Source organism: Chiloscyllium plagiosum, chromosome 1 (genome assembly GCF_004010195.1).
Source record: "Chiloscyllium plagiosum isolate BGI_BamShark_2017 chromosome 1, ASM401019v2, whole genome shotgun sequence".
NCBI lineage: Eukaryota > Metazoa > Chordata > Chondrichthyes > Orectolobiformes > Hemiscylliidae > Chiloscyllium > Chiloscyllium plagiosum.
In genome coordinates this window covers 94968964-94987740 of record NC_057710.1, presented here as the reverse complement: position 1 = coordinate 94987740, position 18777 = coordinate 94968964, and the positions used below count along the sequence as shown (strand labels likewise).

Below are 18777 nucleotides of genomic sequence, written 5' to 3'. Positions count from 1 at the left end.
CATGAACATATGGTGGAGCAGAATCAATGGGCCAAATGGCCTAACTTTGCTCCCTATATCTTGTGGTCTAAACTGCAATTCTAGTTAGAAAAATATGGATTTTTAAAAATATAAATTTTGGTGTTAAATATTTTTCCATAGGCTATAGTACTTGGTCCTTGCTTTTCATAGTATATTTCAATTATTAAATTACGATGCCAAAGATGTATTGGGCTGGTCAGGTCTGCACCAGCTCTGTGCATTTTTTTTCTCATGCCAATCTTCTACTTTCTCACCAGAAATCTTTGTATTTCCTCTCTTTAATTGTCTCATTCCGTCTTGAATGCATCAACTGAAAATGCCTTCAGCGCACTGAAGAGCACTCCAGATCGTAAATACTCACTGTGCAGAAAATATGTTTTCTCACCTTTTTATGTTGCTTCTTTCAAAACTATTTAAAATTGTGCCCTTTAGTTCTCAATCTGCTCTGTTCAGATCCTTCATGATTTTAGAAAACATCTAGCTGAGCTCCTCTTGGTCTTCTCTACAATGAAAATAGCCCCAACTTCTCCCATCCATACTCATAACTGATGCTTTACTTGAACTGAAACCATTCCCATAAAACTGTCTGCGCACTGTTTAGTACTTCCAGACCCTTCCTAAAGTGTGGTGCAGAACGCGACACTAACATCCAGTTAAGATCCAATTGTCAAACTGTCCTTTGTAACCTCAACATAACCTCCATGCTCTTGTACTCTATGCCTTTTTTAATGAAATCTGGAGTACTGCATGCTTTGTTGACAGCACTCTTGATTTACTCTGCCAGCTTTTAATGACCCTAACGCAAATATAAACTCAGGTATCTCTACTCCTCCATGCTGTTTAGAATCTTTTGTCTTATGTTGTCTCTATTGTACCAAAATTTATCATCTAATATTTCTCTTCGTTGAACTTCATCTCCCACTTGTTCCCCCATACAACCAACTTGGCAGTTCTTTTCAAAGGTCCACATCAAACTTCTCTTGGCTATAATGTCATCAAGTTTTGTCTAGTTCCCAAACTTTAGAAATTGTTCCCTGCGCACCAAGATCTGGAAAGCAAGTAATACAAATCCCATAAGACTTAAGATATAAGAGCTGAATTAGGCCACTTGGCCCATCAGGTCTACCCCACCAATCGATCATAGTTGATATATTTCTCAACCCCATTCTTCTGCCTTAGAGTCATGGAGTGCAGAAACAGCCCCTTTAGTCCAACTTGTCTATACCAACCTGATATTCTAAATTAATCTAGTTCTGTTTGCCAGCATTTGGCCCATTGTCCTCTAAAACCTTCCTATTCACTTACCCTTGCAGATGCCTTTTAAACGGAATTGTGCCAGCCTCCGTCACCCGCTTTGGCAGCTCATTCCATGCACACCCCACCCTCTGAGTAAATACGTTGACTCTTAGGTCCCTTTAAATCTTTCCCCTCTCACTTTAAATTTACGCCCTCTAGTTTTAGACTCACCTTCCCAACAGAAAAAAAACATGAACTATTCACCCTATCCATGCTGCTCATGATTTTATAAATTTCCATAAGGTCGCTCCAGCCTCCCGATGCTCCAGGGAAAATAGCCCTAACCTATTCAGCCGCCTCCTATAGCTCAAATCCTCCAACACCGGTAACATCCTTGTAAATCTTTTCTGAACCCTTTTCAAGTTTCACAACATCCTTCCGATAGGAGGGAGACCAGAAATACACACGATATTCTGAAAGTGGCCTAACCAATGTCCTGTACAGCCGCAACATGACCTCCTAATTCCTATACTCGATGCTCTTTCCAATAAAGGAAAGCATATCAAATGCCACCTTCACTATCCTATCCACCTGGGACTTCATTTTCAAGGGGCTATTGAACTTGCACTCTCAAGATCTTTGTTCAGCAACACTACCCAGGACCTTTATCAATAAGTATATAAGACCTGCCCTGATTTGCCCTCCCAAAATGCAGCACTTCACTTTTATCTAAATTAAACTCCATTTGCTGCTCTTGGCCCATTTGTCCTTGTTCTCTGAGATAACCTTCTTCCTATCCACTACAAAACCAATTTTGGTGTCGTCTGTAAAATTGGTAATCATACCTCCTATACTCACATCCAAATCATATATATAAATGACAAAAAGCAGTGGACCCAGAACCTGTCCTTGTGACGCACGACTTCAGACGGGAGGCCTGTGATTAAAGCAACCCTACACCACCATCACCCTCTGTCTCCTAGTTTCAAGACAATTTTGCATCCAAATGGCTGGTTCTCCATGGATTCCATGAGATCTAACCTTGCTAATCAGCCTACCATGCAGAGCCTTGTTGGGTGCCTTACTGAAGTTCATATAGGCAACGTCCACTTCTCTACCTTCATCAAAAGTCTTCATCACAATCAAGTTAGTGCGGCATTATTTCCCATGTACAAAGCCATGTTAACTATCCCTAATCAGCCTTTGCCTTTCCAAATAGATGTAAATTCTCTCCATAACCCTTGGTCACCTTATTGATCAAGAAGCTATTTTTCTGTTTTAAATACACTCTGTGATCTAGCGTCTACAGTCTTCTGCAGCAATGAGTTCCACAGATTAACCACACTCTCACTGAAGAAATTCCTCCATATCTCAGTTCTAAAGAGCCATCCCTTCACTCTGAAGGTGTGGCCTCAGGTCTAGTCTCTCTTTCTAGTAGAAACATCTTCTCTGTTCCTACTCTCTCCAGGTCCTTCAGTATTCTGTAACTTTCAATTAGATTCTCCCTCATCCTTCAAAACTCCATTGATTACAGACTCCGAGTCCTCAACTGCTTCTCATATGACAAGCCCTTCATCCCTGGAATCATTCTTGTCAAACTCCTCTGCACCCCATCCAAGTCCAGTATATCTTCCTTAGATACAGGGTGCAAAGCTGCTCATAATATTCCAAATACAGTCTGACCTTTTGCCTTATACGGCCTCAGCAGTACATCTCTGCTCTGTATTCTAACTCTGTTAAAATGAATGCTAATATTGCATTTGCCTTCCTAACTGCAAACTGAACCTGCATGTTACCTTGAGAGAATCCTGAAGTAGGACTCCCAAGTCCATTTATGCTTCATATTTCTGAAGCCTCTTCCCATTTTGAAACTTGTCTCCACCTCTATTCTTTCTACTAAATTGCATAACCTCACACTTTGCCACATTGGGCAAAAAATGGTAAATGAATACACTCTCCTAGCCTGTTCAAGTACTTCTGCAGCCTCTAGCTTCCTCAGCACTCTTGTCCCTCCTCTATAGTTGTGTCATCTGCAAACTTATCAACTATGCTCTCTGTTCCATCGTCCAGTTAGTTAATGTATAACGTGAATAGTTGTCCCAATACTGATCCCTGTGTAATTCCACTAGTCACCAGCTGCTATTCTTTCTTTAACTTGCACATCACTTCGTCAAAGAATTCGAACAGATTAGTCAGGCATGACCTCCCCTTGACAAAGCTGTTGCTGAATCAGCCCTGTTTTGCCATTCATAATCAAGTATTCCACAATGTCATCTTTCGTAATGGACTCTAAAATCTCACCCACAACTGAGGTGAGCCTAACCATTCTATAGTTTTAGAACATAGAACACTACAGCACAGTACAGGCCCTTTGGCCTTTGATGTTGCGCTGACCTGTGAAGCCAATCTGAAGCCTATTCAACATAACTATTCCATTTTCATCCGTATGTTTATTCAATGGCTATTTAAATGCCCTTAACGTTGTCGAGTCTACTACTGTTGCAGACAGGGTATTCCATGTCCTTACTACTCTCTGTATAAAGAAACAACCTCTGACATCTGTCCTATATCTATCGCCCCACAATTTAAAGCTATGTTCCCTTGTGCTAGCCATCACCATCCAAGGAGAAAGCCTTTCACTGTCCTCCCTATCTAACCCTCTGATTAAGTTGTATGTCTCAATTAAGTCACCTCTCAACCTTCTTCTCTCTAATGAAAGCAGCCTCCAGATGCTCAACCTTTCCTTATAAGATCTTCCCTCCATACCAGGCAACATCCTGGTAAATCTCCTCTGAACCCTTTCCAATGCTTCCAAATCCTTCCTACAGTGCGGTGATCAGAACTGTACGCAGTATTCCAAAGGTGGCCGCACCAGAGTTTTGTACAGCTGCAACATGACCTCATGGCTCTGAAACTCAATCACTCTACCAATAAAAGCTAACACACCATGTGCCTCCTTAACAACCCTATCAACCTGGGTAACAACTTTCAAAAGTCCATGTACATGGACACTGAGGTCTCTCTGCTCATCTACACTACCAAGAACCTTACCATTAGCTCAGTACTCTTTATTCCTGTTGCTCCTTCCGAAATGAATCACCTCACGCTATTCCTCATGAAACTCCACTTGCCACCTCTCAGCTCAGCCCTAGATAACCTGCAACATCCTTCAGCACTATCTACAACTTCATCGACCTGCAAATTTATTAACCCATCCTTTTGTGCCCTCATTCATATCATTTATAAAAATGACAAACAGCAATGGCTCCAGAACAGATCGTTGCGGTACACCATAAGCAACTGAACTCCAGAAAGAGCATTTCCGATCAACCACCACTCTTTGTCTTCTTTCAGCCAATTTCTGATCCCAACTGCTAGATCACCCTCAATCCCATACCTCTATATTTTGTGCATTCGCCTACTTTGGGAAACCTTATCAAACGCCTTAACTGAAATCCATACACACCACATCAACCTTTTTACCCTCATCCACCTGTTTGGTCACCAGCTCAGAGAACTCAGTAAGGTTTGTGAGACATGACCTACCCTTCAAAAAAACTGTGTTGACTATCCCTCATCAACCTATTCCTTTCTAGATGATTATATATCCTATCTCTTATAACCTTTTCCAACACTTTACCCACAACTGAAATAAGGTTCACTGGTCTATAGTTACCAGGGATGTCTCTACTCCCCTTCTTGAACAAAAGCAGAAATAGCAGGCAAAGCTCAGCAGGTCTGGCAGCATCTGTGGAGAGAAATCAGAGTTAATGTTTTGGGTCCCGTGACCCTTCCTCAGAATTGATGGTCAGCGTCAGAAGTCATGCGACAGCAGGTTACAGTTTATCAAGTTCATTTGAAATCACAAGCTTTCGCAGTGCTGTTCCTCTGTCAGGTGAAGTGATGAAAGGGCAGTGCTCTGAAAGCTTGTGATTTCAAATGAACCTGTTGGACTGTAACCTGATACCCCGTGACTTCTGACCTAGTCCACCCCAGTCCATCATTGGCACCTCCACATCAGAACTGATGGTAGTTAGGAAAATGTCAGTTTGTATGCAGAAGATGGGGTAGGGGTTGGGGATACAGAGTAAAGGATAGGTGTGGATAGAGCCCAAAGAAAAAGAAGAACAGTTGAGCAGACAAAGGAATGGATAACAAGCTGGCTGGGAGGGTGAATGGGGATTGTTTGTGGCTAACAATGGATTGTGTGTAATAGCAGACTACATGATAACAAGGCCTGATGTGTAGGGTAGGGGCAAGGACATGGGGAAGTTCAAGCCCTAAAGTTATTGAACTCGATATTGAGTCCAGAAGACTTCAGAGTCATCAAGTAGAAAATGAGTTGTTCTTTCAGCTTATATAGTTCTTAAAGTTTCCTGTCTTCTGCTTCCCTTCCTCCCTTAAACAAGGGTGTTATATTAACTATTTTCTAGTTTATTAGCTGCAGTGGAGTACAAGAGCAGGTGATGTTAGAGTTGTCTACAACAATTTAACAATTGACAACTGGAGTACTGTGCACCGTTCTGATGACTGAATTAACAGGAAGGATAAGATTGTACTAGTGCAAGTCGAGGTGTTTTTTTGCTGAATATTGCCAGGATGGGAGAATTTTAGGTAAAGAGGATATGTTCAGCCCATGTTGAGGTGGTTAAGAGTATTTTAATTGTGGTGTGTAAAATTTGAGAATCATAGATGAGGTTGATAGAAAGAATAATACACCACTAAGAAAGGTGAAGAACTGGAGGCGCAGATTTAAATTAATGGTAGAATAGCGAGAACAGGTTTGAGAAATTTTTTTTCTCCCAGAAGTTGTTATTGGAATTCAAGAATGCAAGAGTGGTATAGGCAGAAACCCTTTTATGTATTAAAATGTACATATATGTATTTGAAATAATATGTCTGAAAAGGCAATGAACCAAAAACTAGAAAGTGGAAGTGAGTAGGATACTGTCCTTTAGCCAGTGTAGACATAATGTGCAGAATGGAGACTGGTGCTGGAAAAGCACAGCAGGTCAGGCAGCATCCAAGGAGCAGGAGAATTGACGTTTTGGGCATAAGCCCTTATACCCGAAATGTCGATTCTCCTACTCCTCGGATGCTGCCTGACCTGCTGTGCTTTTCCAGCACCACATTCTCTACTCTGATCTCCAGCATCTGCAGTCCTTGTTTTATCCTCTGTGTAAAGTGCAGAATGACCTTTTTTCCATAAATTTATATTGTTTCAGTGAGTAATGATTATTTGGCTAGTGTCTGAAGTTTGAGTAATGTATCCATTTTATAATTGAAGGTTGAATTATTTTAATTTTATTTGATGTATTTTAGAACATTAGTATCTTGAAAATCTTGTACTGACATCAATTACTTTGAAATGACCAACTTGGTTTATACTTTTGAATATGACTAAGAGGAGGATTTTGGGGGGGAATCCAAGATGGCAGTGGTCTGTTAGGTCTAGTGTGCTGGGGCTTCACATCAAAACCCAAGTGAGGTGGGTTTTCATCTCGCACCCCTCCATGCTAGTCATTCTCAAGAAAAGTCTATTAAAATAACATAAAAAGTGCCAAGAACCTTTTAAAGTTGGATGATGAAGTCTAATAAAGGAAAGAGAGCCAAAGGATTGCAGCCAGCAGTGCACTCCCCTACAGCACGGAAGTGGCCCACAGCCCAGACCCCCATGGTGCCTCCTTTGAACCTGTTGGACCAACAGAATCTAATCTGAGTTTGTTGGATCTACGTGTTGAGGCGGTTGAACAAAAGACCAAGGTTTCGGAGACTGAGGCAAGAGAATTTGGAGGGGCGGATCAGAACACTGGAAGACCAGGTTCGGGCCCTGTTGGATCAGGTCGATGACCTCAAAAAATGAAGGTCGGAGGGAAAACTTGCGGACTGTCTGGCTCCCTGAGCGCAAGGAATGTGAGAGCCTGGTTACCTTCCTGGAGCAGTGGCTCCTGCCACTCCTGGGACTGGAAGGTGTGTGTGTGTGTGTGTGTGTGTGTGTGTGTGTGTGGAGCGGGCCCACTGGATTGCAATGTGTTGGTCCTGATTGGATCAGCGCCCCTACCTGGTCCTTGTGCGACTCCAAGGTTGTAAAGACACGCAGCCCATAATCGTAGCCTGCAGACTGGGAAGAGATTCACAGGCCCTGGTGTACAAAGGGTCCAAAATTATGTATTTTCAGGACTTGTCTGGAGACATAATCAAGAAGAGGAAATCCTTTCAGATCAAGAAGAAATTGAGAGACTTGAATATCCAATGTTCTTTGAAGTACCCAGCAATACTGCGTTTTAATCATGGAGGGTCTGTTTATAATTTCGGCTGGGCAGAAAAAAGAAGGAACTTTTTGGAATCTTTGAAATAAGTAATCCGGGTTGGAGGGAAAAAAAACAAAGACAATGGTGAGGAGTGGTTATTTATTTTATGGCAGATGAATAGGGTTGATGTATGGAGGGGACAGGGTGGGCACCCACTGTTAACTCCCATGTGTGTAAATAATAGGTTTTTTTGTTTTGGTATTGTTTGGGTCTGGGGCTTGGCCTTAGCTGGAAGGAACCAGGATGGTTGTAAGGTTTGGGATGAATGCCCCCTATGGGCGAAGGGGGAAATCTCCAGCAGTTTGTTGTTTATATGTTTGTTTGGTTAAGTGTAGTGGTTAGTTTTTTAATTGTAGGGATAGCTTTTAGATCTGAAAAATTGTGTTTTTTCCATTCGGCGCACCATAAATAAGCTTCTTCTCGGGGACTGTGGTCGGTCATAGCTAGTGGTTTATTTAGATAGTTCACCTGGAATATAAAAGGGAGCACTCTCTGACTAAAAGAAAGAAAATATTCTCAAACCTTAGAAGGGAAATAGTTGACATCGCTCTGCTGCAGGAAACACACTTAACTGACAGGGAACATGTGAAGTTGCATCAGGGAGGATTTGGCAGGGTATTCTTCTCCTCTTTCAACTCCAAAAGTAGAGGTGTGGCCATACTAATACAAAGGGACCTCCCATTCCAGATAGTAGAACAAATCAAGGATGAATATGGGCAGTTCATCATTCTCAAGGCCTTAACACATGTGGAAGAGTATGGCATCCTGAATGTCTATTGTCCAAGGGTGCAATTTCTAAACGAATGGCTTTTGGGGTGCGCCATATAATCATACGAGGAGACCTTAACCGTCTCATGGACCCCAAGGTAGACAGGATGCCCACGGGTCTCTTAGATATTTCCCTGCAATCTAAACAGCTAGTGGACTTGTGCGGGGAGTTGAGGCTGGTGGATGTGTGGAAATGTCTCCACCCTAATGGTAGGGATTTTACCTTTTACTCCATCCCGCACAAATGCCACACGAGAATTTATATGTTCTTTCCTCCACTTGTCTGTTTAGATTAGGTGTTGTCCTGCAGGATTGAGAACCTGTGGACCATGTGGCAGTGTACTTGGATGTCAAGATTAAGGATAGTGGAGTAGACATGCAACACTGGCGCATAGATCCATTTCTTTTAAAGAACAGTAAATTTATTGTGCCCTCAAAAGGGGGTTGGGGTTTTCTGGGATGTCAACTCGGGTGTGACTAGTAATCTGTTAGTGCCTTGGGAAACTGTCAAGGCGTACTTAAGGGGTTTGATTATCTCATATTCAGCAACCAGGAAAAGGAAGAGAGAGGAGCAGCAGTGGATGCTCAAGGCCCAGCTAAAAGCAGCCGAGTTGGCATATTACGACAGATCGTCTGTGGTCAAGCTGCAGAGGGCACGGCTCGCGGGCTGCTCAGAATTCAGTGCTCAGGCAGGTGGCGAAGAGAGAGGTTACCTTTGCAAAGCAAAGGTTATTTGAATACGGGGATAGGCCGGTAGATATCTGGTGAGGAAGAAACATGCTCTGTAGTCCACTGTCTCCATGAGGGAGAGAACTGGCGCTGTCACTCATGAGTCGAAAAGTATCAATGTCATATTTTGGAAATTCTATGTGGAGTTATACTGGTTGGAGGGCTGTGTTCCTCGGCTACTATATCCTATGAGAATGCTACAGCTGTTGCTGGCTCGACAGGTGTTGCAGCGATTAAATGGCTGGCTTGGGTCCTTTATCTGGTGTCATAGACACCCTCTCATTAAATTTATTAAGTTGTAGCTCCTACAGGGTATAGAGGGGGTGGATCTGAAGCGATATCAAATAGGTGCCCTGCTGTCATATGTGGATGACTGGGTGCACAAGGTTCTGGGGTCGATTTGGCTTGACATCGAGGCTTCTCAGGTAAGGTGTCCCCTCTTTAATTTATTGTTTACGGATAGGGTAAAACCCATGGCTGAGCATTGTAAAAGCCCGATTATCTTAAACACAGTCAAAGTGTGGAGAATAATGCGGCAGGGCGAGGGAAATTCGCAATGACCTCACCGTTCACCCCTTCAGTTGGAGCCCCAGTATTTCAGCTGGGGTCAATGGACTCCAGCTTTAATGTGTGAAGCTTTATTTGAGAGAGAGGTCCTGATGCCTTTCAACCAATTAAGTCACAAGTGTGAGCTATCTCTTCCACTATCTCCAAATTAGGGACTATATACAGAGAGAGACCATGCTCTGCTATAAAGAGAAGAGTGCTCCGGTGTGTGGGCACTCTCTCGATGAATACCCTGTACCATCTAGAGAGGAGGTGATCTGGAGGATTTGGAAAGATTCTCTGGAGTCAGGAACTAGGAGAAGATATTTTGCCTGAGACATGGGAGGACATATGGGAGAATGTGAGGAAAATTTTGATATACAAAAAAGCGCAGTTGAAGATTCTTCACAGGGCCCATATGGCTCCAGAACAGTTGGCAAAGATCAAGAATGGAGTGTCTCCAGGATGTTCTAAATGTAAAATTGGCACAGGCACCCTTACACATTTGTTTATGGTCATGTTATAGAGTCATAGAGATGTACAGCATGGAAACAGACAGTTTGGTCTAACTTGTCCATGCCGACCAGATATCCCAACCCAATCTAGTCCCACCTGCCAGCAACCGGCCCATATCCCTCCAAACCCTTTCTGTTCATTTACCCATCCAGATGTCTCTTAAATGTTGCAATTGTACTAGCCTCCACCACTTCCTCTGGCAGTTCATTCCACACACGTACCACCCTCTGCGTGAAAAAGTTGTCCCGTAGGTCTCTTTTATATTTTCCCCCTCACCCTAAACCTATGCCCTCTAGTTCTGGACTCCACCACCCCAGGGAAAAAACTGGAAAGTCTTGTACTGTCTTTATCCTATCCATGCCCCTCATGATTTTTCTCTGTAAGGTCACCCCTCAGCCTCCGACACTCCAGGGAAAACAGCCCCAGTCTGTTCAACATCTCCCTTTTGCTCAAATCCTCCAATCCTGGCAACATCCTTTTCAAGTTTCACAACATCTTTCGGATAGGAAGGAGACCAGAATTGCTCGCAATATTCCAACAGTGGCCTAAGCAATGTCCTGTACAGCCACAACATGACCTCCCAATGCCTGTACTCAATACTCTGACCAATAAAAGAAAGCATACCAAATGCCGCCTTCACTATCCTATCTACCTGCGACTCCACTTTCAAGAAGCTATGAACCTGCACTCCAAGATCTCTTTGTTCAGCAACACTTCCTAAGACCATACTGTTAAGTGTATGATTCCTGTTGAGATTTGTTTTCCCAAAATGCAGCACCTCACATTTATCTGAATTAAACTCCATCTGCCACTTCTCACCCCATTGGCCCATCTGATCAAGATTCCATTGTAATCTGAGGTAACCTTCTTTGCTGTCCACTACTCTCCAATTTTGGTGTCATCAGCAAACTTAGTAACTATTACCTCTTATGCTCACATCCAAATCATTTATATAAATGACGAAAAGTAGTGGAACCAGCACCGATCCTTGTGGCACTCACTGGTAGGATCTGTGAATACTCTGATGCCATAGTTAGTGAGTTGGAAGGGATTCTGGGAATCAGGATTAAGGTGAATCCAGTATCCCATCTTTTGGGATTGCCAAATTTGCCCTTGTTGGAGAGCACAGGCAGAGACAATTTAACATTTTCACACACTGTGCAAGGAAGGACATTCGAATGAACTGGATCTCAGCACAGCACCCCCCACCCGCTTGCCTGTGTCTCATGCGGTGGCATAGACTGGTGAAGGAGTACACTGCCCAAGATTATCGCACAAATGTGGTGTGCCGGATCACAGAACCATTCTATAAGACATGGCGGTCCAGGGGCCCTGGGGGGAGGAAGCTTGATAAATACGGGTTTTAGAACTGATGCTCTTGTGGATGGGTGGCTTGGTGGACATGGTGAGTGGTGGGATTGAATTGAACTGAATTGAATTTAGTTTAGTGAAAGTTTAAGTTAGCTAATTTAAGATTTGTTTTGTGGTAGTTTTGGTGTGTTCTGTAGAGTAGTTGGTAGTTTCCTATTAACATTTTTATAATTGTATTTCTTGTATTTTTATAATTTTGTAAAAGAATAAAAACTTATAATAAAAAAATTTGAAAAAATGAGGATTTTGCTTATTTTCCTTATGCCTACTGTATCATTTCCTACATGATTTTGTGTGTGACTATCTGCCTACTCATTTGTTGTTATTATCAAATGATAAAGTGTATCTCTTGAGTCTGCGAGTTCATCAATTGTACTGTGCTTTTTTTGTTTCCTATTAAGTGTCAAATGTTCAAGCAGAGCAATAAATATTAACTTTTGAGGAAGCTCTCTCTAATCATTTCTGGGACTTTGCTCGCAAGTGAATTTTGTTGCTTATTGTGAATTTAAGAAATAATACTGAATAATAAGAAATATTCCTTCTAAAGATATTACTAACTTTCTTAATTGTGTTTGATATGCAGGACTCTCTTTTCGGAGCTGAAAATGCTATTACAGCATTTAATCATGAAACCTGCTTGCCCTGGATTTTTGCGAAACATGTGTCTTAACTGTATTTCTTTTATAAGCCGATTGGCTCCCACTGCAAATTAAAGTGAGCTGGAACAACAAATCCTCTGAATGATGAATAAACATGCTGAGCAAGCAGTATCCATGTTAGTTGCTGTCAATCCCAAATATATTCCAAAAGTCTGTGTATTTTTGTAAGACCCTTTTCATATGAAATTTTAACTTAGAGACTGAAGTTCAGTTCTAAATGGTTTCAGTTAAATTTCCTAGCTAAAATTTTCAGCTGAGATATTGAATAGCTAAAATGTTAGTATTGGTTTTTTTTAATCAAAAAATGACTTGATTAGGTAATGAAGGTCAAATCAATATTTACTTTTAGGCAACATAATGGAAGAGGAAAAGTGGTATAACAGGTCTTTTTTGTGAACCTGTTAAATGTTCATTGTCGTCGATTTTGTTATCTGTACCCTACCTTTATTTTGTATTAGCGTGTCCTCAGGTACTGGTACCTGGTTAGAGTAGGAGCTATCAATTTGACAGTGTCTGAGTTACAGATGAGAGGCTCTCCACATCTTGAAGTGCTATATGTAAAAACAAGCACTGGTGCACTAACAATGGATGCACTGTACGTGGATGTCTGTTTGCCAGTCAAGCAGTATACCCATTAGTTAGGCTTATCAAAATGTTTTTGGGGTGACACGAGTTTGGAGTCTGATTATGATAATACTCTGAAGTAAATATGACTAGGGTATGAACTATAATTTGTGCTGGGGTCTTTGCAGAATAAAATATGTGATATAAACTGTGTATTGTACACTTCCAGGCTCTCAAAATGTATTCTGAACTGTTAGGCAAAACATTTCACATTATCTTTCTAAAATGGTCTGACATTAATATATCAGAGTTTCAATATTGGAATGAATGAATATTATCTTTAATGCATGTAACCTTGTCCTATTAATTGCACTGAAATAATTCCTTTATGGTTGTAAACGTTTTCATCTTATTCTCAAAATCTGTATTGGTACAGAATGTTCACAATAATGAAAGTCGAGCTAAATTAGCTAGTAAATTTAAAAAATAAACTTTTTATAAAATATAATGTTCAAAGTTTCCTACTTCACAAACCAAATACTTATGGAACAATTGTCACCCTTACAAATACAAGAACGACTGATACTGTACTTTTTGTTAATACTCTGGAACTGTAGGAGATTTTATTGACTGGAAGTTACTGTACCTAATAAAGCTTGACAGTAAAGTAGCTGTGTTATTTTCTGCAATTCAAATACTTCTTTTGCAATTACCTTTATAGTCATGTCAATTTTCTCATCTTTTATCAGAGAAGTTTAATTATCGAAAAGTTCCTGACTGAGATTGTACTGACTAAATTTGCAACATTACCAGTTATTGGATATTAGATTGCAAATTATAATGTACCCAATATAATAATATGATTTTTAAAACATTAGTGATTGTTTGGCTACTTTGCAAATTTTGAGCATAAATCAGCTTTGAAAGCTGCTATTGTTTAAATGTATTTTTGTATTGCTTTGTTTAGATACCTTCAGTTTCCTACAGCTTTAGGCCTTCATCAGCTGAATTCAGTTATTTACAAGACTTCGGGCTGAATCTTAAGCCTTTTTTTGACTAAGTACAAGTTGTACTGAATTTGGTTAAGTGATTCTAGCCATGAGGCAGAGTAAGTTTTTGCACAGTATCTTACCAGACTCATCGCATTAATTGGCGTTTCAGCCCTTATAATGAGCATCATCTCTGAACTCCACCCCATCTTGCCATGCACTGTTTCCAAAGCAACTTGTCACTAAATGGAGATCGTGGAAATGACTGGCATCCCTGGTGCAGTACCTGTTTAAGAGACCATTGTGCACCGAGATCAGCACTGTCAGTGAGGATCCTGTGATGTTTCTGACACTTTTCTTAGACGCGGCAGATGAGGAAAACAACCTTCTACTTTGTAATGTTGTCCTGGATATTTTGCTGGATAGATTGGTGCAGAGGCAGTTTTTTTTTCTCTTCCCTTAGAATCAGCAGACGTCAAAACATGCCACCTTGATCTGAGATTGTCACCTTGTTTAGAGTAGTCTCAGCCAATCTGAAGGAATGCCCAGCAATGTAGGACGCAGATTAATCTCTTTCTGCACTCCAAAAGTGTCAGTGCCCCCTCTTCTCTCCGAAACCTGTCACTTATTCTTAACTTGGCTACTGGGCCCACCTCCCACCAAAGTTCATGCTATACCACTTTCTAATAGATGTAACACACTTCTTACTCACTCCAACCTCATTCTGCAACACCACTAACCCTGCACACCCTATGTGCTGACTCTTCATTGACTTTGGAACCCTACACATCTGCATCAAAAGCAGTTGCTGTGCTACTCATGTTAATCTGTAATGTCTGCCTCATCCGAGGAGCAAAATGGGGGCAAAGTCAAGATGGTGTGCTGCCTGTTATTCCATTCCTCACCCCTTATGAGTTGAGGGTCCTGACTGTGACTGACTGCCCCAAGCACAATTTGGACTGGTATTGGGGTATGCCCTTATTCCTATGCTGGGATCCCTTGAGCAAGGCAACCACTGCCACCTCCTCCCCCCCCCCCCCAAACTGAAATGAAGGCTGCTAACTATTTTGGCAAGCTTCTTGTCTTTGTGTCTGCAAAATGGCAAAGGAGGTTACCAATAAGATGAGCTTGGTATTTCTGGCTGAGGCGGCAACACGCAAAAGGCAAGGTAAGGATGCTATGAGCATCCAGGGAAGCTTAGAGAGTGACCAAGAATGTGAGCAGAAAGTACAGCAATGCAGTCTGGTCCAGTCCATAAGCTTGAATATTATAATTTTGAATATGATTAAGAGGAGGTTTTTGTCTTATTTTCCTTATGCCGATTGTATCATTTCCTAAATGAATTTGGTCTTTGTGTGTGAATATCTCTGGGTGACCTTGAGTGCACAGTGTCCTTGCTGCAGCATTGAAATGCAGAAATGTCCTATAAGTGAATCAGACATGTGCCATGAGGGCTTACAGAGGCTGGTACATATTGGATTTGGATGTGTGTGGCCCGTAATGTGTGCTTGACATTTTGCTATCTGATGTTCTGGTCTTTTGGAACAAACTAAGTTGAATCCACCAAGAACCTACTTTGAGTTCCCTGTTGAGATTTCTTGATGGCTAGTTTTGTATTATGAACTTGTTATGATCATGTATATGGTGTTTAATCATGTTAACAAGGCATTTAACAACCAATAAAAATGTCAATTGAGAACTCACCACTGCTGAGCAAACTCTTGCCATGCCACTTGAGAAAAGTGTGCAAAATGATCTTGAGATGGTGATCACAGAACCTCTCGATAGCTTCTACTGCTTATCTCACTGTAGCTCATGCTGTTCAGAGCCTGATAAGATTCCCCAGACTCCAGCTAAAATATCAGACATGTCTGATAGTTAGGCAGAGTTGACTTTATGGGAGTTATGTAGCCAAACATTTTTATCTTGATTTGCTAACTGGAGTTGTTTTAAAATGATGCTCACCAAAGTGTTTACAAGTCAGTGATACATGATAAAATTCTATTGCTAAAGCACTAATGTCTAATGTCACTTTCTTTTCTGAATGTGCGTGTGGTTGGCTGGGCAGCATTTATTACCCAACCCTGATTTTCCTTGAAGGTTCAGGTGAGCTGCCTTGAGCTCTACATTCCATTTAGTGTAGGTGCACCCACAATGCGGTTAAGGACAGAATGTGCAAGATTTTGATTTTTGGACATTAAAGGAACAGTGATATTTTTCCGGGTCAGGAGGATTTGTCCCGGAGAGGATTTTGTAGGTGGTGTTGTTTCCATGTGTTTATTGCCCTTGTTCTTTATAGATGATAGTGATTGTTGGTTTGGAAGGCAGTGTCGAAGGAGCTTTATTGAATTTCTGCAGTGCATCTTGAAGATGAAGCACTCATTCTGTGCTGGAGATGAAGGTAGGAAATGTTTGTAGACATAGGATCAAACAAGCAGGTTACTTTGTCCTGGATAGTGTCAAGCTGCTTGAGTATTATTAGAGCTACACTCATCCAGGCATGTGGGGAGTATTCTGTTACGCTCCTGATTTGTACTTTGTTGATGGCAGTCAGACTTTGGGAGATAGATGAGTTACTCAGTGCAGGATTCTCAGCCTTAGATGTGCAAAAGTTTGTATCCACAGTATTTACATGGCTAGTTCTGTTCATTCTTCTGGTTAATGGTAATCAATGGTATGTGAATAGTGAGTGCATCTGTGATAGTATTGCAATCTCATGATAAGGAGCAATGATTAAATTCTCTCTCATTGACAATTGTCTGGCACTTGCGTAGTATGAATGTTACTATCCACTTCTTACCCCAAGCCTGGATATTAGCTAGGTGTTGCTGCATGGATATAGATGACTTCAGCATCTCAAGGAGCCACAAATGGTGCGGTACATTTACACAGTTGTTAGCAAACATATTTGCTTCTGACTCTGATGGAGGGAAGGTCATCAATGAAGGAGCTGAACATAGAAAATAGGAGCAGGAATGGGCCATTTGGTCCTGAAATATTTTTGGAACAAGGACACTGCCTTTATTAATTCTTTGAGATTGCTGTAGCTGAGGTGAGTGACCTCCTACAACCACAAGCATCTTACTTTTGTGGCAAGTATGACTGATGATTGTATTTTGGTTCATGGGCTAGCTGACAGCCTTGTTTGGTACTTGGCTGGATTTTGAATATCTGTGTTGGATCTCCCAGCCTTCTGATGATGTCATAAAGCAGTTGCAGCTTTGCAAGGAAGTGCCTTAAACACAAATCTTTTGACCTCAATTCACAGCCTCAAAATGTACTAAGTCAAATGTTCATGTCATTGAATACAACAAAGTGTATCTGGTGGTGTGTTCAATAGTTTTACTTGATTCTGTTTGGCAGTTTTCTTAAAAACTACCCTAAGGAGAACAATCTCGGCTCCCCTAATCTATTCACATAACTTAAATTCCTCATCCCTTGGACCATTCTGGTAAATTTTCTTTGCACTTTTACCATTCCCGCATCATCATCTCTACAGTATAGTGCTATTAATCAGACACCTTGTGCTGGTCATGGCTCAACAATTGCTTTATAAAGAGTTATCTTACAAGCTTTTGCATTCCAAGCTCGTCTGTATGTGTGTATGCGCGACTTCAAAGGCAGCAGTTGACTGATCGGACAGGCAGAGCAACAGTCACTGGTAGTTGGGTGTGGAAATGAAAACCTATTGCACTCATGCACACCTCACTCTGGAGTTCCCATAAGATGTAGGAGCAAAGGTAGGCCATTCGGCCTGTTGATTCTGCTCCACAATTCAATGAGATCATGGCTGATCTGATAATCCTTAACTCCACTTCCTGGCTTTTTTCTTATAATTCTTGATTCCCTTGCCGATTTTAAAAAAAAACTGTTTCCTCTTTGAATAAACAATGAACCAGTCTCATTGGTAAAGCCTGCTGCAGTAAAGAAGTGATTCCAGCCTCTGGCGACTGTCTGTGTGGAGTTTGCACATTCTCCCTGTGTCTGTGTGGGTTTCCTCCGGGTGCTCCGGTTTCCTCCCACAGTCCAAAGATGTGCAGGTTAGGCGAATTGGCCATGCTAAATTGCCCATAGTGTTCGGTGCATTAGTCAGAGGGAAATGGGTCTGGGTGGGTTACTCTTCGGACGGTCGGTGTGGACTTGTTGGGCTGAAGGGCCTGTTTCCACACTGTAGGGAATCTAGTCTAATCAAAAGTCTAATCTAATTCCCCAGATTTACTGCTCTTAAAGAAGAACTCTGTCTTAAATGTCGAGAGTGTGATGCTGAAAAAGCACAACAGGTCAGGCCTCATCCGAGGAGCAGGAGAATCGAAGTTTTGGGCAAAAGCCCTTCAGGAAACCCTGATGAAGGGCTTTTGCCTGAAACATCGATTCTCCTGCTCCTTAGATGCTGCCTGACCTGCTGTGTTTTTCCAGCACCACACTTTCGACTCCAATTTCCAGCATTTGTAGTCCTCACTTTTGCCCTCTGTCTTGAATGTATCAACCCTTACTCTAAGATCATGCGCTGTGGCCCTAGACTACCCCACAAGGAGGAAGAACCTTTCTCCATCTACCTTGTCAAGCCGTTAAGAATTATGGGTGGTTCAATAAGCTCTATCCATTTAAATGTACTCCACCAACACCATGGATTCTTATTTATTAAGTACAATTTGCTAAGTTTTTTTAATAATCAAGTGCCTTCTGAGAATGCAAATTATGTTATATCCACTGCTTCTCCTTTATCAATTTTGCTTGTTATTTTTTAAAGCATTCCAGCTAATTTGTAAGACTTGCTTTCCCTTTCGTGAAACCAAGCTGACTCTGTGTTGTATTATGTATTTCTAAATGTTGTGCTCGTACAGGCTTTAGAATAGACTGTAACATTTTCCCAATATCAAACATTAAGCTAACTGGCCAATATTTTAATTTTTTTTGAATTCCTTTCCTACTTAAATAAAGGTGTTACATTGACAATTTTACAACCAGCTGGGACTTTTCAAGAATTTAAGGATTCTTGGAAGATTATTACCAGTGCTTCCGATATCACAGTAGCTACTTCCTTTAATTCATCTTGATAGGATGTAT

At 41.4% G+C, this 18777-nt stretch overlaps 1 protein-coding gene across 1 annotated transcript in view; it reads left to right on the top strand.

Moving 5' to 3' along the window:
• The window catches only part of tmem33 (transmembrane protein 33), a 42914-nt gene extending 29523 nt beyond the window's left edge, over positions 1-13391 (top strand). The window contains exon 8 of the mRNA XM_043692168.1: positions 12082-13391. Within this exon, the coding sequence (XP_043548103.1) occupies positions 12082-12211 (130 nt within the window). The 3' untranslated portion in view covers positions 12212-13391. The remainder of the gene's footprint in view (positions 1-12081) is intronic.
• The last annotated feature ends 5386 nt before the right edge of the window (positions 13392-18777 follow it).